Source organism: Aulonocara stuartgranti (assembly GCF_965226115.1).
Source record: "Aulonocara stuartgranti genome assembly, chromosome: 3".
In the NCBI taxonomy this organism is placed as follows: Eukaryota; Metazoa; Chordata; class Actinopteri; order Cichliformes; family Cichlidae; genus Aulonocara; species Aulonocara stuartgranti.
The window spans coordinates 49,961,586-49,982,876 of record NC_138941.1 but is presented as its reverse complement, the minus strand read 5'-3'; the positions used below and the strand labels follow the sequence as shown (position 1 = coordinate 49,982,876).

General features: G+C 41.7%; 2 protein-coding genes and 1 pseudogene across 4 annotated transcripts in view; 2 read left to right on the top strand and 1 right to left on the bottom strand.

The window, feature by feature from the left end:
* Positions 1–357, bottom strand: part of dysf (dysferlin, limb girdle muscular dystrophy 2B (autosomal recessive)) — a 103,467-nt gene extending 103,110 nt beyond the window's left edge. For both annotated transcript variants that reach the window (XM_082528688.1, XM_082528689.1), the window contains exon 1: positions 81–357. In XM_082528688.1, the coding sequence (XP_082384814.1) occupies positions 81–168 (88 nt within the window). In that variant the 5' untranslated portion in view covers positions 169–357. The remainder of the gene's footprint in view (positions 1–80) is intronic.
* Positions 358–5,286: 4,929 nt separating this feature from the next.
* adhfe1 (alcohol dehydrogenase iron containing 1) lies at positions 5,287–15,093 on the top strand. The gene is made up of 14 exons (XM_082526366.1): positions 5,287–5,399; positions 6,201–6,238; positions 6,356–6,405; positions 7,511–7,564; positions 7,720–7,874; positions 8,213–8,409; positions 8,479–8,556; positions 8,745–8,850; positions 9,063–9,215; positions 9,313–9,411; positions 10,114–10,192; positions 13,235–13,331; positions 13,805–13,962; positions 14,540–15,093. Exons 1-14 carry the CDS (start codon positions 5,347–5,349, stop codon positions 14,621–14,623), a joined length of 1,401 nt encoding a protein of 466 aa, XP_082382492.1. The 5' UTR covers positions 5,287–5,346; the 3' UTR covers positions 14,624–15,093.
* Positions 15,094–19,038: 3,945 nt separating this feature from the next.
* LOC309703101 (GTPase IMAP family member 7-like) lies at positions 19,039–20,945 on the top strand (annotated as a pseudogene). The gene is made up of 3 exons: positions 19,039–19,051; positions 19,977–20,279; positions 20,321–20,945. The product of its transcript is annotated as a GTPase IMAP family member 7-like (transcript).
* Positions 20,946–21,291: the final 346 nt, after the last annotated feature.

Here is a 21,291-nt window from a genome sequence, read left to right as displayed (position 1 = left end):
GATAATCAGAGGTCACTTTCAAATAACAACTTCTCAGCTGTTTTTTTTCCCTTCAGGCCCCATGAACAAGCCGTCCGTACCTTCATAGGTGACGCTGCAGTAGGCATCACTGATGTCATCGTCCGGCGTTTGCAACCGCTCTGCACACAGAATGAACACGCGTAGCATGGCTCACACACACACAGCTGTCAAATCCGAGCAAGAAGCACACTGTGATCCATATGAGGGTGACAATATAGAAAACGTATCCTTAAAATAAAAAGAGATCCATGGCAGTGAAAGAGAAAGGGCGAAATGAGAATAAGAGACACGAGTCAGAACTGAGAGAGCGAGTGGTCTATCTGCAGCTCTCAGCTGTCTCCCTCACTCCCCACAGACGCGAGACAAACGTAGCACAGACCATAGTGCACTATAGCTGACTCATACACACACACACACACACACACACACACACACACACACACACACACACACACACACACTGTCCTTTCAATCACAGCTGGCTTAAAGGGCCAGTAAGGCACACAAACACACATACTTATGCACACACACACAAACACAATGGCCTTTAGTTTTTTTTTTTTAACTCAACAGAATCAGCATTCAAACACTGCCAACTTAAACCAACACATGGGCGGCTAGAAAATGTGCCAGTCGATGCAGATGCAACCAGAGCAAGGTGTAGTACAATCAAAGATGATCTTTAAAGGTGGTGTAGAGCAACTATAGTTGCTGGGTTCACTGTCACAATCTGTGGATTTCTCATGAATTATCCCCCCCCCCCCTCCCCCCACCAATCGCTCCAGGAGTTGAAGTACACTAAAGAGACCTTCTGTGTAGTCAAGTTAATTCAGAATGAAAGTTATTGGGACACCCAACTGTCCAGCAGAAGGCAGCAATATCACAAAAAAGCCTTGAATAACAAGGACAATGCTAAATACAACTTGGCTTAACCTCTTCCAACCCCACCCCTAAAAGAAATTAATATGCACTTGTAGTTTTGAAGTAAACTGTTTCTATTTATGTCCTAAGGCCCAGGAAGTTTTTCCTTCCCACTGTCGTCAAGTGCTTATTCTTGGGGATGGTCTGATTGCTCTGGTTTTATATAAAGTGCCTTGAAGAGACTGTGTAGATTTGTCCCTATATAAATAAGGAGTTGAATTGAATAGACTTTAATAAAGGCTACTGGAAAGAGAGAACTGTCTTAAACAGAGTGCAACAAGGCTGTCATGGAACGATGGCTCCCTTTCTATATGGCAGCTGAGAAACCAAATCCCACAACTTCAGAGTCCTGGCTCACACAATACTTCTTATCCATAATGAAGTTTGAGGGTCATTAATTTGCTTTTCCCCCGGCTCCTCAAAACCTGGAATGTCATGTCTGACCTTCCTCCACCTCCACCTCATCTCCTAACAGCTCTAAGCATGGCTCCACCTCCACAGTTCAGAGGAAAATCCTTTCTGTCTCACTCAACCATCCTATAACTGCGATCAAACTAGACCTTCTGTCCACTTCAAGGGACAGAAGATTAACTGCTGTTTCACTCATTTTAAGCCCATTCCTTGTTCCTGACAATTTTCAGAGAAAGTGAATGAGCCAGTGTTGAGTCTACACAAAGTGTTGCAAAATAAATTACAAAAAACAAAACAAACAAAAAATTTTGTTTCTTTAGTTGAATCTAAGGTAAATGTCAAAAATAGCACAGTTTGACAAGCATAAAACAACAGCGCTGTGCCAACAAGGTGATTCCTAAAATGCAGTTAGCCAAAGATTGGCATGCCATTTTTAAGGAAGAGAGACTGAGAATAAGGCTGAGGTGTGCCAAATTACTCAATTGAACCAACTTCAAAACCAACTCGAAAAACCATCTGACCTTATTGAGTAATAAGTCCAAATTAGAACGCTTTGGTTCATATCATCAGGAATTTCAAATGTGTGTGTATATATATATATATATATATATATATATATATATATATATATATATATAGAGAGAGAGAGAGAGAGAGAGAGAGAGAGAGAGAGAGAGAGAGAGAGAGAGAGAGAGAGAATTTTTCTGAATATTTCAGAAAATAACCATGCAAAATTATGTTTCCACTTACGTTTTAATGCAGAAATGCAATTAAGAAAAATCAGTCAATCAATTTCCTTGTTTCTGCTTGTCTGGGTCTTGGGGGTAGCAGTGTAAGAAAACATGACCAGACCTTCTTCTAAGGGGACACCAAGGTGTGTGATGAAGATATTGGGATTAGATGAATACACTTTTAAATTCCAAATAAAGTCAGACTAAGAATGAGTGTGATACTTTACACCATGCATAAATTATCATTGAGTCAAACACTAAATGTTATTCGACTCAGTGAACAGAATCACAATGCAATCTAGACATTAAGACTCTTCATGTGACTGGCTTCATTCCGGTCTCTGCCTCGCATGACTAAAGTTTTACCAACGCACAAATGAGAGAAGGCAGCAAAGGAATTTGAACTCGTGACTTTTTGGAATTTGCTTCTCTTCTACTAACTAAACCTTCAGCAGAAGCTTATATATAATGTAGTAAATAATACAACTATATGAAAAAATCCTGCTAATGTTCAGTAATGGGGTCAAGCTGCAAACAGACATGGGGGGATTTTGTTTATCTTCTATTTATAGTTTTACCCACTGCGCTGCAGTCATCTACACATTTAGGGCGAGCACGTAGAGAGCTTACGGGAAGCATGCTGACTTGAGGGAGCAGGGACAAAAATAATTTGTGTGTGTATGCGTGTGTGTACTGCTGTGAATGTTTCTAATCTGTTAACGACACTGTGTGCATCACCCAACATCTTCAATCACTTTAATTAGAAGATATTGGTCCTATAAATGCTCCTCTCTCCGGAGAGGCTGACATAATTAGAGTTTCTCCCACATTGTTATTTGTTTACATAATGAATCATGTATAACATAAAAAGATGTATTTACATTTTGATTGGAAAATGGAGCAGCTGACCCACTGTGTATGCCTGACTTTCCTTCTGTTTAAGAACGTTTCTTTAGACAGCTGAAAGTTACAGTAGGCCTTTGTGACTCTATGTCCAGGATTTGATTCTCACTTTGTAAGAATCAAATCCTGGATAAACCTGTTATGTCAGGAAGTGGCTTTGAATTAGTGGTTAGTAGTGATCTGTTAATTACTCATGGTATTCTCACAGAAAGCTAAATTAGATGATCTAAGAGTTTTACTTAGTTAATCAGATGACCTCAGAGAAAACACAACATTAGACAACGTTTGTGCCAGCTGTTAATTCCCAACCAAGCAGGACGTATCTGTGTTATCGCAAAGCTGTTTGGCTTGCTTTTAACCCCTATCTAACATTTCTAGCAAAAACTGCCGTCCCTGGGTGGGCTCGAACCACCAACCTTTCGGTTAACAGCCGAACGCGCTAACCGATTGCGCCACAGAGACCATGCTGCCAGCCCGGTACCAAATGTAACAAATCCAATAAAAGTGTCACAAATATTCCGCATGACGAACTCTGTCTGGCCTCAATATTTTTTAATTAATTAGCAGCGACATAATTTCATCTGTACCCTTGTGTGTGAACCTCACATTACCTGTTTTCCAGGAAAACGTTGGAAAACAGGAGACCTCTGTTTGCTCAGATTTTTAAAATTGTGTTTTGCACATTTCATTTATGCAAAATAAAACTGGAATTTCGCCCGCACATTTGCACCTGTACTGGGGGCACACAGACGTGCACATACGGGACATGCACATTGTGTTAAACACAACATGATAACATGACATAACTTGATAACATGCACAGACTACATGAAGAAACCCTGACGCAAGATTGCCAGGGCTCGTACGGGATTTGTACCTGAGACCCAGCCGTAGCGAGACTCATACCCCAACGCAGAGGTGTGATGCCAATGATAGCGTGAAAGGAAACATATGATGAGCTGTGGCGACCCCTACAGCGAAAGAAGATGAACAGCACTTGATCCACACAACAAATTTCTACCTTTTAAAAGTGAAGCTGAGTAGAAAACTTCACTAGTAGTGACACTATAACAAGCCACTTTGTGATACAAAGCAAAGTCCATCAGAAGAGAAACTTGTTTAAGTGTTACTTCAACTCATTTGCAGCTAATGGAGTAAAATGCAGGACTGACTGTAAACAGGGATGTTATGGGCAGCTAGGTGTGAATAGGTGTGAATGAGCAAGCCTGCAGAAGAGGCTGAAGGCTGCTAGTTTGAGTCCCTGTTCTGACACATTATCACTACAATGCATCACTCTTTGTGTTTCTTTGATTTATTGTTTTATTGTTAAAAAAGGGAAAAGGCGAAAATATCCTGAATGTGATTTAATACATGTATCTAAAAATAAGTCCTCTGTGCTGCTGCAGGCTGATGAGAATTAAAACCAATATTCGTACATTCACTTCAGCTTCAGGTTCCTGGAGGTCAACTTTACAGAGCATCCTAACAACCTCCATGACTGTCCGGTATGGTAGTCGCGCCAAAAGTGACAAAAAGGCCCCCCAGCGTGTTGTGGAAACAGGACAAAACATAGTCAGCTAACAGCTGGCATCTCTGGGTCATCTTTACACCACTTTTGTGAAGAGGGCTGGGCAAATCCATGAAGATAGTACACACCCAGGACACCATTTGTTCACGCTGCTTCCATTTTTAAAAACTAGCCAAACACACACAAACGGACTGAAACACAACTTGTTCCCTAGGACTGTAGCACCCCTGAACCTGACACCGCAGCACCTATGTACCACCCTCATGTGCAACAGTCTTCTGCCCAATCCCACATCCTATCCCTTGCCCACGTAACTACTACAGTTTATAATATGTAAATAAAGTTCACTTTGTACTCCTCAACTCCAAACAACTAAAAGCCTCAGGATATACATAAAATATGTATACACATGGCCTGCAAATACCTCATGTTCAGTCCATGCACATGATTTTTTTTCTTATATCTATTTCTTACTGGGTATTTGTAAATTTGTGAATGTAATGAAGCATATACACGTATTAAACATTTTACTTTCTCATACACAGTAAATTATATCTAAATATTGTGATTTATATTTATATTCATATCAGTATTTTTGTGTTAAAGTTTTTGTACCATGTGAGGAATTATTGCCTTGATTTCGTTATTTTGTCATAATAATAACAACAACAATAATAATAATAATAATGATGACAGCCCAGCGGGTGTTTTCTACGTCTGTCCTCGTGCTTCTAATGTGTCTGAGCGGCCTTTATTGTGAAAATCAGAGGCGGAAGCAACCTGTTGACCGGGGTCGGCTGCTCGTTGCAGAGGGTCATTCACATCTTGGACATGGCGGGTCGGGACCGGGTCGTTCACCTGCTTAGGCAACTCGAGCGCGCGGCGTAAGTTAAATTCGAACCGGAAATAGATTCATCCAGACTGAAAAGAACTGTTAATGGAGACAGAGTGTGCCAGAGTCCGCTCAAAGATAACAGCGTTTTTGAATTTTCCGGTTAAAGTTCAGTTTTATTGAGGGAAGAGCTCAGGAGGCCACAAGTTCTGGATCAGAAGAGAGTTCTTTAAAATCCGGCTCACCTGTGAAAAACATGTTTCACTGAAAGATTTTTTAAATTAAAACTCCTAGTTTTGCAGTCACATTTGACGTGTGGTCAAATGTGACTGCATACATTTCCGATTAAAAAAAAGTGAAATTTGAGTGATTTCTGGGAGCACATGTGACCAGGTACAGGTGTAAAGCTGCACCTGGAATATCTAATGCTTTTAGAGCCCCTTTCACATTCTCTCATGTAAATTGTCAGTGCATCCTCACATTTTGCACAGTTTGACGTCTAATGCTCGCTCTGATATCATGGTGTTGTTCCTGAATTAACAAAACTAATCTTTGTCCAGGTTCAACATTGCAAATGACCAATCACATTGTAGTGGAGTCATAGGACGTGGAAACATCGTGACACTAACATAAAAACCTAATGGTCTCCTTTTTGGATGTTTTCATGAGTGGACATTGGCAGTTTGGGTTCAAATACTGAACCCATCTTTGTCAGGTTGGAGGAAGAATGACAGGGAAATGCTTCCTGTGTATGAGATGTTCACAAGCTACTGCAACAACTCAACTGCTGAACCTTCTCTAAATGTGCAGATTGGTGACATGACTTCTGCTCTGTGTGTCTCTGTGTGAACAGGTGCAGATGTCCTGCTCACTCCAACACCTTCCACCAGGGTAACCTGCACTCATCTACACATCATTCATGTATTTATCAGAGTCTCTGAAAAAGCAGACAAGTGCATCCTGATCAATGTGGATCCTTAACTGATGGCTTGATTTCTATCTCTGCAGGTGTCAGAGCGGCACCCTGCACCGTCCGGAAAACTGACTATGCCTTTGAGGTAACGTCACACCAGACTCTGTTTAATAAGTGTCTGATTTAAGAAGTTCAGCTTGAAGGCTGTTAGGAGATGTAAATCATTAACGTGTGTCAGCTCAGAGTTCAGCTCACATTCACACATTCAAATGAAGCTTCTTTCATTTTTTTAATCAACTGATGGATTCAACCAACCACAGAATGAGAACTTACAGTTTTGAATGTTTTCCTGGATTCATCTGCAGAAGTAGCTAAAACTGTCAGCTCTCCAAACCGAGCTCCTCCCTTTTCTAAGACCCACAAAGTAGTTCCTTTAGTCTGTGGGATTGCTCTGAAAATGCACTGAATTTCATTTGAAGCTTTGACCTGTACAAATACAGGAGAGACTAAAAATCAAAGCAGCATGAAAGCTGCAGTTCTTCTAACATCCAGCAGAGGGTCCAAGGAGTAACTTAGTCCCCATAGACTTCAATGTTGACATGTCCAACTTTCCAACTTTCCAGCAGAAATAGTCCCAACATGTTTACACAGCTTATTTTAGTACAAACTTTGCGGCTCGCATGTTACACATGGATCTGTTGATCTAGAACTAACTCCCAAACCACCGTATCTGTATTTCCTGTGGTGCATTAACAGGAACTGACACCTGTAACCTCCACCTACAGACTGTTGAGGTTGTCAAAAATTCCAAGTTTTGAGTTTGTATAAGTTCTTTGATGCTGCTCATCTCATCTTTGTTTCATGCAAAGTCTGCACAGTGGCATTTTTACTCCTTAGCCGTAAAAGGCTGATGGGGTATTATTGGCACCCTGTTGGACAGGCCATGGCATAGACCCACAAGTTTGTGAACACAGTAACTCAAGAATGAGGCGATATAGGATTTTCAGATTGATACTTAGGTGTATCTATCTTGGATAAATGCGTAAGGTCACTGGGTCATAAGGATTTCTGTGGGTGAGGTAACAATCCTCAACTTTATGTGTACCACCATCAGTCTTGACTTGCTCGTCTTTGTGTGGACAGTCTTTATCCCAATGATAAACAGACTGATAAACTACACACTTATATGCCTTTTCCATTAGCACCTACTCAGGTAGGTACTGCACTCACTCTCTTTTTATTTCCTTCAGATGGCGAGTTCCAACATCCGCTATGGAGAAGGAGTCAGCAAAGAGATCGGCATGGTAACCATCTTCATCCTCCTCATTGCTGTCATGTGATGGTCAGATAGGAATTTTTCTTTCTTCTTTTAATGTGATGCATTGAGAAGGAGTGACCAATGTGGCTCTCTGTGTTGTCCTTCCTATCATTGTGGCTGTTCGCTGTTCTCTGCGTGCAGGACCTGCAGAACCTCGGCGCAAAAAACGTCTGCGTGATGACAGACAGGAACTTGTCCCAACTTCCTCCAATGAAGGCTGTTGTGGAGTCTCTAGTGAAAAATGGAGTCAAGTACAAAGTCTATGACAATGTCCGCGTCGAGCCAACGGACTCCAGGTGCGTTCAATGAGGTCGCTGTCACAAGTGACGGTCTGATTAATGATTGCCTGTCAGATGAAGAGAAAAAAACATGTCTTTGTGTCCAAAATGTCTCATCAGAGAGGAGAGAAGAAAGTTCATCAGAGCCAGGCTTTTTCCTGGCTCTGAGTCAGCTCACATACCTACATAGGGGCTTTTCACAGGGTCACATGACCCTTCCTCCTCACAGAATGAACCGTGTGCACATCAGAGTGCTGAAATACTTAAGCAGTGTTAATGGCAGACAATCAGTAAGTAAATGAATAAGTTAATTTATCAGCTGAAATGACCTCAGCTCGATCTCTGCTGAATTTCAGCTTTAAAGATGCCATCTCCTTTGCTAAAAACCACGCCTTTGATGCGTTTGTGGCGGTGGGCGGTGGCTCAGTGATCGACACATGTAAAGCGGCCAATCTGTACGCGTGTCACCCCGATGCCGACTTCCTGGACTTTGTCAACGCTCCGATTGGCAAAGGGAAGCCGGTGAGTGGAGCTGTGAAACCCCTGATTGCAGGTATGACGCGTCCCGCTTTTTTTCCTTCTTCCTCCATCTTTGTGGCTAACTTTGGGTTTTTGTGTCCAGTTCCCACAACTGCAGGCACCGGCAGTGAGACCACAGGTGTCGCCATTTTCGACTACGAGCCCTTAAAAGCCAAAACAGGTATAAAAATAGGGATATAAAAGCATATTAGAAGTTGATTTTCCCCTTTGAGATGTTTTAGAAAGACAGTCAGTGAAGATTTAATAGAAATCATAAATCAGCCAATAGAAACCAAGCTGCAGGAGCTGTTACTCATTATCCAAGTTCTTATGATGGACCCTGAGCTGTGATTGGCTGTTTATGCTCAGGAATTGCCAGCAGAGCCATCAGACCCACACTGGGCATCGTGGACCCGACGCACACACTGAGCATGCCTGAGAGAGTCGCCGCCAACAGTGGCTTCGACGTCCTCTGGTCTGTCTGTACTTACTTATTTATTCATTTTCTGCATTTTCTGTCTTTTTTGATTCATCATTAATATTTTTGTTATCATTATATTATTAGTATTAATATAATTATTATTTGCTGTGATGATGGCGTGTTCCCTTCATGTTTTCGTAGAGGTAGAGATACTGCCAACCTGATGTGAGACACTTCCATCACACTGATTGATCTCTGCCTTTCAGTCATGCCCTGGAGTCATACACCGCCCTGCCCTACGACCAGAGGAGCCCCTGCCCTACAAACCCCATCAACCGCCCAGCCTACCAGGGCAGCAACCCCATCAGCGATGTCTGGTCCCGCCATGCTCTCCATGTGGTTGCCAAGTACATGAAACGGTATGGCCCCAACTACAGCTAAAGTATATCCATGATATGCATTTCATTCAACTGAATTCATTTGTAATTGAAATAAGTCTTGATTGATTGATTACAGAGCTGTGCGAGACCCTGAGGACCTGGAGGCTCGTTCCAGCATGCACCTGGCCAGCGTGTTTGCGGGGATTGGCTTTGGGAATGCCGGGGTTCATCTGTGGTAAGACTAAGACTGAGATTTCCTGTAATCCTGCATGCAGGCTGTTTGTGCTCATCAGCTGATCTTCTTTTGAAATTTGTTTAACTATTTAATTTGCTTCAATTAAACTGCAAACGTTTCCTTGAACTTCATCAGTGAGAATGGAAATCAGGCTTTGAAGAGGGTTTTTAGCTCATAAGTTCATGGATCTGTTTCTGCAGCGTTGCAGTACAGACAGCTGATTGTGGTTTTAAAATGTCACCTGTGATTGTAGGTGTTCTTTAACACTTTGGTGACATCACATTGAAACTTTAGGGACAGTTTAAGGCCTTATTTACAGTGATGAGTGGATGAAATGCACTGAAAATGTAGAAACACCAGCAGACGATGCAGAAGAACAAAAAAAAAAAAAACAGATAACAAACCAGAAGTGTTTTTGTGGAGTCAATCATGTGATGAAAGTAACAAGCTAATGGTATACAGCTAATAGCAAACATGTATCTGCAGTATTGTGTGATTCATGTGATTGAGACATACAACTTTATTGCCCCCTCCCGCAATGTGTTTTGTGTGCTTTTGTAGTGTTTTTCTATTTGCAGGACTTTTCTTATTTTGCAGTTTATTTGAGCTCTCATAGCCAACGTGCATATTTTCCTATTTGAGCTAAACTGATCCAGACCTTTGCGTGAGCGTTTCAACCTGTTTGTGGTTCCTTCCTTTCAGTCACGGGATGTCCTATCCCATCGCAGGAAACGTCAAGACTCACTCAGCCAAGGGTTACAACGTGGAGCACCCCCTAGTGGTGAGTGATCATTACTGGACATCACAGCTGGCAGTGACGGTCCTAGCCTGTTTGGCGCCCTGGGCGCCACACACACACACACATAAAACATATTAAGGATTGTACATTAACATAAAACTGTTGTCAGAACCATACTGAATTTCACCAGAGAAACACACACATATGAAGTTAGAGAGAGTAAGCATAGTATGCAAACGGCTACCAAACAGCTATCATGATACGTCATACAATAAGAACAGGACAAATCAACAATTGACAATGACTAATTAATATTAAAATCTGTAACATATTGTTTGGAGTTGAGTCTGTTACTGTTACTATTTTTACCATTTCTTTTTGGGGCAACTGTAACGCACATAATTTCCTTAGGGATTAATAAAGTATTCTGATTCTGACTCTGATTGTTTCAGGATGACCTGCCATTATCCAATGACACATCTGCTTACCTGTATCTGTTGCTCGTTTCTCCTCCTCTTCTTTTCTATTTTTTCTAAACTGAGCACCTGATGACTTTCAACTTTTCTTGTCCATCTTGGTTTTAGTTTTGCACTTCAGTATGAACATAAGTCCCCCAACCCGATGATCACCACAACATAACCTAATAGACCTACATCTTAGTTCACAGATTTGCTTTGTCTAAGGTGTATTTCTGGGATTTTGCACAACCCAGAATTCAAATCATGAATACACAATGAGCTTGGATTTACAACATTATGAATGAAATGTGCTCTATTTGGAAGCAGCTGCCCCCCCCTCCCCTTTCGACGGGTTGTGTGTGAGACTTTAAATCATCAAACTGTAAATTATAAATTTTAAATTGTTATTGATCCCTTTACCCCAAGTCCTAAAGTTATATTTATTTTCTTACTCTTCTTATATTTATTGTTTGTTTTCTTGCACTGCTGTAACTGGAGCCTCGTCGTCTCCTCTCTCTATATACTGGACTGTAGCTGATGACAATAAAGTTTACTTTGACACTCAGCAGCAGAGCAGGTCCACCCACCTTTCGCGTACAGAATTTAGAAAAAACATTGGTACAAATTACAAGTCTGTATCATAATGTCTGGTGTCTGTCCCGCCGCCCCGCCTCCTCCTCCCTGTGCCACAAGCAGCAGTCGCACCTTGCAAACTCCCAGCTAATGGGACCGCGGTCAAGTGAGCCCTCACTTACGAAGTCACAGTCAAGCTAGCCGCAATAGAAGGCCGATCGGTGCCTATGCCATTCCCAATATGCGCTGGCTGATGTTGGGGCAGCATGAGTACGAACAATTTTTTTTTTTTTTTTTTTTTTTTTGGCCAATGTCCGTGATGCCGCACCCCACCACGATGCCGCCCCGGGCAACCGCCCGTGTCGCCTGTATCAAAAACCGCTACTGACAGCTGGCACTGCAAACAGATGTTCTTGGCTGAGATCACTGGTGTAGTGCAGCTGGAGTGATGATTTTCATTTTCCAAGATGGAAAACAACATTTCCACGGTTATTTATTCAGGATTTATCCAAAAGAGAGCTGCATTATTACAAACAGAACTCTGTGTGAAGCAGCTGGCCTGTACCATGAACACAATTTATCGCTCATTCTAGGCCTGAGTACATGAAGGTGCTGTTACTGTGACATGTGGACAGTTGCATGCCTTTATTTTTCTGCAGGTACTTTTTAAAGTCTAACACACATCGTTTGTAGCGATAAGTTTATGTTTTTGTTTTTTTTTATAATGCAGTGCTTTAAAGTTTGATTAGATATGGTGCAGCAGCTTGATTTGGTTTACTTACAGTAAAGTCAAGACTGAAGATTAAACTGGTAAAAACAGCAATGAAAATATGCAAACATAGAAATGAAAGAGCACCAATCTCTCCAATCAAGATACAAGAAATCAGTTTTTTCCTCAGGCTCATAAATTTGTTAATGATCCATTTTTCAGAGTATGACTTATTACCCTCGGCCCCAGTAAACAGCAAGTACTTGTAAAACAAATCACTATAAGCTCTCCTTTGTCCCAACATCTATTGTACTTTGGAGTCACATCATCATGTACTTGAATGTTTGCTGGAGCTGTATTAAGGGAAACAAATTTTTACTAATTAGATAAGTAATTTACTTCTCGAGGTTTGGAGCTGGTTTTCACATGCAAGTGCTGCTATATTTAGTACTGTTTGGCCACGTGGGACAATAAAGTTCCTTCTTATCTTAACACAGTCACATTAACAGATGAGGTTGATACACATTTCTATCTGAAGTGTATGAGTCTAATAGAAAGAAGACACTGTAGGAGAATGGTGTTTTGAGCAAAGTCCCACAAAAATATTTAGATTATGACCCAATTTCTGTGCAGAAATGAGACTAAAACCCTGAAACTTAGTTAACTTCAGTTCTGCTGGTTTCAGCAGAAGGGGGCTCAGCTATAAACACGCAGGGTCAGGAGTGAGTGAAGAGCTATGGGTTTGTTTATTTTAAAGGGACTGTTGCTTCTTGGTTTTTAACATATAGATATAAAAGCATATCATTAGCAAACATTTATAAGTTACACTACAGGTACAAATTTCAGGTAAATCATTTATGTACAAACTGACCAACAAAAAACTTGAGGTACTCTGGCATTATTATAAAGTTTTTAGTGATATTTTATTAATTACTCACATGTTGTGATGAGAATAATGCAGAATTAAAAATTGAGCAGAAATAAGTGAAGTAGAGAGATGGCAACGTTGGAAAGACTGAGAGAAAAGACACCAGGGAGGGAGAGAGCTGTGAGCAGCATGGAAGAACTGATGAGGATGGTCAGACAGATGACTTCATATTCTTAAATTCATTCTGACGTTTGATCACTTTGCTTAATTAGAGCTGAATGATGGTCAAACAAGATTAGAAACAAAGGATGACTCAAGCGTGGCCAATGCTCTGGTGCTTAAACAAAACACTACACCTCTGACTGAGATGGACCCGTGCAGGTTTCCTGAGGAACTCCACACAGAACTTTGCTTTGTTTCATACTCGACCTGTGTAGCTTTTAAATAAAATGTTCTGTTAAACTTTGTGTTTTCAGCCTCACGGGCTCTCCGTTGTCCTTACGTCTCCGGCCGTCTTCAACTTCACAGCCCCGATGTGTCCGGAGCGCCACCTTGAGGCCGCAGAGATCCTCGGTACCTGAACGCCTCACACTAGGCCATATTAGATTTAGTATAATAGAGACTGTGTGGAATGTCTACTTTATTTATCCAGCCAAACCAAAAGGTTTCCAGACTTCAATGAGCCAAATAAAACCAGTTAGAAAAAAAGACAGAAATACACTGGAGAGGAACATCCAACAACAACAGGGCACACAAACAGTGAAACATCAAACATCCAAGACAGTCAGCGGGACCTTAAATGCCTCCATTGAGAGACTTTTCAGTTATTTAAGAATATTGAAGGTATTCAAAAATAAGGTTTTTAAGGGCTCTTTGTACCTTTTTAAAGAAGTCTAAAATAGAAAAAATGTAATTTTCTTTCTTTATTTTTTGCAGTAGTAGCACTTTATTTCTTCAGCTATCAATAGAAAATATCCAAATTCACCAAAACTGCCATCACTCTTTAAAAATTGTGCAGTAACAGACTTTCTCTGTGCTATGTTCAGGTGCAGATATCCGGCAGGTGAAGAGGGAGGATGCGGGTGCCGTTCTGGCCGACACGCTGCGTCAGATTCTGTTTGGCCTGCACGTGGAAGATGGACTGGGAGCTGTGGGATACACCAAAGACGACATCCCGGCACTAGTAAAAGGAACTATCCCTCAGGTGGGTCAGAGTTCACCTTCATATGTGTACTCCTGGGTTAAACTGTGAATTTCTTGAGTCATCCCATATTTTTACATTAAGACATCAACCTCTCTCTTTTGATGTCACTTCTATCCCCAGTTTGCTTCCTTGTGACGATTATTCAAGACCTTAGTGCTTAGGGTGTGAGAGGTCCTGGGTTCACATCCTGTTCGAACTCAGAGGCTACTTGCTTTGTATGTTTTTCCTCAAAAACATGTGCAATTTGTTTTCTGGTTTGAATGTTAGAAGGGTATTAAACTGTCCAGACAGAGTGGAAGGCCCCGTAGTATTGTGTTTTCTCCCCATGTAATCTTTTAATGCGACCTTGTTATTCATAGACTTCTTTGATTCTTTGAATTAGCTGATTTCATATCTGCAAATGTGATGTAATGTGAGATAGTGAAGGACACAGGGCCAGGGTGGACCAGGCCTAAACCTGGTCCACCCTGGCCCTGTGTCCTTCACAAGGAGGTGCTATTTGTAACGTGGCTTTAAGGAGATATTTGTTTAGATACATGTGTTGATTTATGTTTTATTTCTTCTGGTTTGTTTCCAGGAGCGAGTGACCAAGCTGTCTCCCAGAGCGCACACGGTGGAGGATCTGAGTCGGCTCTTTGAGGGCTCCATGAAGCTCTACTAAACTCAGCTGCAGTTCCTCCCACAGCCACCAGAGGATGCAGTTCTGAGTCTAAAAAGCCCTCACAGGCTCAAAATCGTTGACGTTTTTCGTTTGAGCTTTGATTAGAAGATTCTTAGGGATTATTATTGAGCTCATCTTTTAAATTCTTTGAAATGATCACCGATTCAAACGTATTGAGCTTCTAACTGCTCATAACCACACTGTGTTCTTGTTTTAATTTGTGAAACTTTTAGAAAGCTGAGTGAAGTCATATTAAAGATATGGTAATTTTATGGAAATAATGAAGACAGTTTTCTCACATTATATCTGCTCTAACAGACAGATGAATTATTTGATAAAATCCTGCTTCAATATCAGAAAGTATCAGGTGTGTTTTAGATGTAACATTTTAAGGTTTCTGCTGCAGAAACTCCGATTCTGATGAGTTGCTCAGTCTGGTATAGTTCAAATAAAGAAGCTCAGCACTTTGAGCATGTTTTTCTGGTTGTTTTCTGATTTATTTATTTTTTATTACAAGATCAAATTGTATGCATTTATTTCATATGTTTCACAATCCCGAGCCTACAATAGTACAGAGAAAACCCTAACATTTAAAGAACCTCCTGTGAGTAAGCACTTGGTGACAGTGGGAAGGAAAAACTCCATTTTAAAAGGACAAGACCTCCAGCAGAACCATGTGCAGTGAGGTGCAGTCATCTGCTGGTTGGGGATGAGGGGAGGAAGACACTCCTTCACATTTACACAAATGATACATATTTGATGTTTTAATAATTTGACAAGTTAATGTTTTTTTTCACTGATGGATTGATTGTTTTGCCAACTTGCCAAATTATTTTGCTTGCTTGCCTAACTATTGACTGATGCCAGTTTGTTTAATTAATATTTTGTTCAGCTGATTACTTGTGTCTATTTAAATGGTAAATGGCCTGTATTTATATAGCGCTTTACTAGTCCCTAAGGACCCCAAAGCGCTTTACATATCCAGTCATCCACCCATTCACACACACATTCACACACTGGTGATGGCAAGCTACATTGTAGCCACAGCCACCCTGGGGCGCACTGACAGAGGCTGCTCTCTTTGATATTTAGTCAAAGAGAGCAGCTTTAAACACAACAGGTTAAAGTCTGAATTCTCACAAAAGGTGACTAAAACGCAGTTGATTGAAGTATGAGTTTGTCAGCATGAAGCTGCTGGTGTTTGATTGGTCGCTGTCAAAGCTGCTCATTAAAAGCACAGCGTTTTTCTGACCTGATTAGATTGTCTGGTTGTTTAGTCTCAAATTCTAGTTCATCATGTTTTCCTGTAAAGCTTCTTTCTTAGAAACCTTGATGTCAGCTTCTCACACTTCTCTCCAGAGGTTTGTTTTGGTTGTTTAGTCTCTTTCTCTGCCTTCAGTGAATTATAATTTTCCATAAAACCTTTCAAATATGTGTACTCCTGTGTTAATCTATGAGTTTCTTGAGTCATCCCATATGTTTTTTCATTAAGACATTAACCACTTCTATCTCCAGTTTGCTTCCTTGTGATGATTATTCACGGCCTTAGTATGACTATAAACAGTGATCTACCTGCTTGGCCTTTTCCCTCAGACTCCAGTTTCAGGCATCTTTCCTTGAAAGTTTGATAGATCTGGAGCCGTTCATTAACCACGTCAATTTGATTTTGTAGGTTCTCGTCTTTTTTATGGTGCAAATCAGCTCAGTGTTTCTTCACACAGGGGCGCACTTCTTAAAATGTAATGTGCAGCATTACATACAAGTGATGGAGCTGGAAGAACGTGTGTTTGGTATTGAGTCAGTTTGAAATCAGATTCATAGAATTTGTTAAAACATCTAGGCTCACCTAGTAATCGTAAGGTTGTGATTCTGCGCTATATAAATTTGAATTGAATTGAGTTTAAACAAACCAATTATGGATTGTGTCAAGACTTCGAGTGCAGAAAGAACAGATTTCTAAAGGCACCACTGATGCTCTGTGTGACACAAATGACAAGACAACACTATCAAAGGACAAAGGGGGACGGACGAGGCAAAGAAGAAAAAATGTTTCAGTGTTTGTTCAACCTGTCTTTTTAACTTTTTCTGTTTCCTTCTGACCTGTTTGCCTCACATTTCTGCCACGTTTCCACAGATACAAACAGTTCAGAAGGATAAAGATGAAACTATACTATTGAAAAGCAGAACATCAGCAGAGACAGAAAATCACACATCAACTGCCCGTAAAAGACAGGCATGGCCAGGATATACAAACACCTTGGTAAGTACATTTAAAAAGACTAATCTATAACATTAATTTTATGTAAGAATCCTGTCAAACAATTTTGAGTTGCTTCATTGCTGCAATATGTAAAATGTATCTATGCAAAAACTTCCCCCTGTGGTTTGTACAGCTTGCACACATTTAGTGACTGGAAAGTGGAAGTGACTTCTCTGGTGGGAAGGAGCTTGGATTAGTGCGTGAGGTTGAGAGGTACTGGCTAGTCAGGCTGACCTCAACACACGGCCTTGGGCTCTAGCACCAGTCTCCTGGAGAGGGGCTGGACTCTGTCTCAGTCTGGAGTTGCCCTTGGTGAGAAGCGGCGGGCTGGGGTGGGTATCCTAGTATCCCCTCGGCTTACTGCCTGTACGTTGGGGTTTCTCCCGGTGGACGAGAGGGTTTGTTCCCTGCGCCTTTGGGTTGGGAAACAGATCCTGATTGTCGTCTGTGTCATGGTCCGGGTGAGTGCTGTGTTTTCTTGCGTGTCAGTAAATCCATCACTGGGCAGAGTCACCACACCCCTCGTTTGTGGCACCTGTGTGTAATTTGTTGGGAGGCTCTTAAGACCAGCGTTCTCAAACATTCCTTGTTGGAACGTCAGCTAACCCGCGTTAGTGAGAGTCATAGCTCGGTAAACCCTGTTTTTGTCACGCTAACCCTGTCTACTTGCCTCTGCAGCTTCACAGTGGATTGGATCTTGCTGCCTGTAACCACTCACTCCCCGTCGCTGGCCTGCTACTATTCTCGGCGCTATTCACCTGCCTCCCTGCCCTACACTTCACAGTGAGTGTACACGAACCTGTTTAGCCTCACTCGGACCACTAATCCCCTCCTAGCCTCGCCGTCAACCCAGACAAGTAAGTCTGAATTTTGTTGCCACCACTTCTTGGACTGCTGCGTGGGGCACGCATTGACTCTACACTCCTTTCATTAGCCTACAGTGACTCAGAGAAACCCTGTGACCCTGTACCTTGTATGCCTGCTCCGGAAAATCCCAAATAACGTGCCCAGCCCGATAAAGAGACTATTTCCTTTTGGCTTTGCTGCTGCACATGCAGTGTGATTCTTGTTTATTGGTTTAACAATTATTTTGGTCTAGCCAAGACTTGTTTACTTTCTCTGCATTCCTGGTGACAGCTTATCTGCTAGCCCTTGCTAATCACAGTGGGTTTGTAGCTACAGATTCTAAGTACCATAATCAGAAACTTTGATAGTAGGTAGCCAATGTTCAGAGGTCTGTTTTCCCTCTCGCCCTTAGTTCACGATTAGCGTTTTTGTTTCTTATACCTCGTCCATGGTGTAACACACCCAAAGAAAGATTCTAGGTCTGACCAACCGTCTCTGTCGTGGGCAAAAAGATGAGAGTCAATAAAATTCTAAAAGATAATTTATTGACAAAAAAAAATATCAAGAGATAAAAGATAAAACAGTCCAGTGTCCCATTTATGAATTATATAAAAAACACACAGTCCCAAGGCCAGAGCCAGCTATGCCACACGGCCAGTTGCACTCCACGTGTTGCCTGTAACAGGGTTAGAAGTTGTCCTTGGAGACCCACCACCCTGCAAGCATATAGCCAGTGGTCACTCCAGCCTCTGCAACTCTGCTACCTTTAGGCTGTGGCATATAATAGGCCCTGGCCTGCACAGAGAGACAAAACGACACTTTCACTATAGAATTCATAGCACAAAATCCATCTATCCCAAACATATCTGATTTCATCACATTACATACCTGCACAGAGAGACAAAACGACACAGCAGTGTTTGTAGTGTGGGCTATAAGTAGACCAGTGTATCAGTGCAATCAAGTACACCTGCCTCTAATTAGTCCAACCCCATTCCAGCCATTGGCTCACCAAAAATGTGACACACACACACACACACACAAAACCACTCCCAACCCAGTGCAACTTCACACAATAATATGGAGCTGAATTAACACAGGCACATTAGTCTACCATGTTACCATGTGTGCCATTTTTGAGTGCCAAATAAATTGTTCGTTTGCACTATACCTCCGAGCCGCCGTGTGGTGTCTGCATTTGAGTCCACTTACCTGTGTCTGGCCACCCGGTCGTGACAGTCTGTAGTTTCATCGGAAGACAGCTCAGAGTACCCAGTCTTCTTGGAGTCCCTTTGTGGGGTGCTGGAGCATGCTCCACCTTGGTACTCTGTCGTCCTACTGGTTATCCATGAAGGCCATAATAGGTGGCAGTCTAATGCCACACTAAGTAAGGGATCCTCTATGCTCAACTTCAGCGGCCTTTAGTAACATGTTCATATTTTATAGACAGGGTGCACCTCACCGTCGTGAGGGTGTCACCGCAGTTTGTCACACTGCGCACGCGCAAACACAAATGTCAGCGAAAAAGACGGCGCAGCACGGCAGTGCAGCGTGTGATCTGGACACAAGCGATGGAGGCACAACTTGTAGAACTTTGGAAAGCTCATCCGAGCCTTTTCGATGTGGCCTCACAAAATTATCACGACACAACAACCGTGAAAATAGTTGGATCTACACTGCTGCTCAATCACAGCTGCCTGATCAATGTTTTTCATTAGCAATTTAGCAAAGTTGATGGTGGTGGCGTGTCTGTGTGAGTGAAAGACAGAGAGAGCGAGCGACAGATTTTCTGTTATAACCTTCATTTTATGGACGCACAGTGTGAGCACTCGGGTCACATCAGAGCATCGGGTCGTATAGTGTGAGACCCTGCATCGTGACCTATGAACTTCTAACCCCTGCGAGTCAATCGTACAGTTTGAGCAGGAGCTGAATCGCGCGACTGAAAAAATCGCACAGTGTAAGCCCAGCATAAGATCTTAAAGTTATAATTGGTGAGGACAAAAACAGTTTTCAAAATGTTGTGATCACTCGAGTACTGTAACGTAGAAGAATGCCTCATTTTATCAGCTCAAAACATTTCTATGTAAAAAGAGCTGTAAATAAAGAAAACTAAGTATGTTTGCATGTTTGGTTTCTCCCCTTATATATGAAATCATGATTTAATAAGTGAAATTTGTATTTAGTCAGATTAACTTTGACTGGGACTAAAATACTTTTTAAAAAGAAATATTCTCTTATTTGCAGAACACTTGAAGATTATCTTGCTGGGAAAATCTGGAAATGGGGAAAAGCAGCTTGGCCAACACCATATTTGGAGAGATGGTGTTTGAGATGGGTCATGCTGAAAACCCTGGAACAAGTCAGTGTAGAGAAGCTACCAGATTGGTGAATGGAACATCTGTCTCTATAATTGACGATCGCACGTCTGAAGAGGATCTGAGGAATGAGATTACAAGGAGTGTCGTAGAGTGTTCTCCTGGACCTCACGCTTTTCTTATTTTACTGAAAGTGGAGAGATTCACAGATCCTGAGAATGAGGAGAATGAGGTTATTACCAATATCATAGTCTTCATAGTCTTCTGTCATAGTCTTTTTCTGAAGAAGCTTTCAGGTATGCTGTGCTTGCCTGTGACAATCTTCCTGAAGGAATGCAGATTGAAGAGTTTTGCAGGGGCAACAACCGTCTATGTGAGTTGTTAGAGAGATGCGGTGGGCGCTGCCACGTCTTTGATAACAAATACTGGAACAACAACCCGCAGCATGAATACAGAAACAACCAGCTACAGAGGGAAAACCTGCTCAACACAATAAGAGATGGTGAGGAACAATGGCAGTGGCTGTTACACAAATGAGATGCTACAAGATGCTACAAGAAGTGGAGAAGGCAATACAACAACAGCAAGAGAGCATTATCTATGAAGCGCCTTGAGGCGACTTTTGTTGTGATTTGGCGCTATATAAATAAAATTGAATTGAATTGAGCATTAGATCGTCATCAAGAAACATGTCACAGGAAGAAATCAGAGAGGAGGCAGAGAACAGAGTCTACAATATTCTCAAGATGGCTGCTGGTGTTACCACAGGGCTGTTGTTGGGAGCACTGCTTGGTGTGCCGGGAATGATTGCAAACGTTGTTAAAATGCCGAGGACTTTGAAAATACCAGTAAAAATACCAGCAAGTGCCGTAGTGACAGGAGTGGCAACACAGGGAGAACTTCCAACGACTGGTGTTAAATTGGATACAGTTGCACGGCTTGCTGCTACTGCAGTAGCAATAGGTGGAGGTTCCATAGGATATTGTGAAGCTGATAAAGCAGATTCAATAATAGAGGCAGTTATGAACACAGCTGAGGCTCTTGGTGTACTAGCTGTAGAAGCAGGAAGAACTCTCACAAACCCTGAAACAGAACGTGTTAATCATTTAGAAAAAGATGAACACATTTCAAGACACGTGTAATGCTCTAAACTCCTTATCATCATTTTATTACCATTTTAAAGTGTCACATTTGAACAGCACATATCTGTATTAATTCTTGATTACTTTGTTTGGCTAAGGCAT

Bases quoted from the DNA above. Each gene is read 5' to 3' on its own strand.
- adhfe1 (XM_082526366.1), top strand. From the start codon at position 5,347: ATGGCGGGTCGGGACCGGGTCGTTCACCTGCTTAGGCAACTCGAGCGC. The intron at 8,851-9,062 runs GTCTGTCTGTAC...TCTGCCTTTCAG, and splicing joins AGTGGCTTCGACGTCCTCTG to TCATGCCCTGGAGTCATACA. The intron at 13,963-14,539 runs GTGGGTCAGAGT...GTTTGTTTCCAG, and splicing joins TAAAAGGAACTATCCCTCAG to GAGCGAGTGACCAAGCTGTC.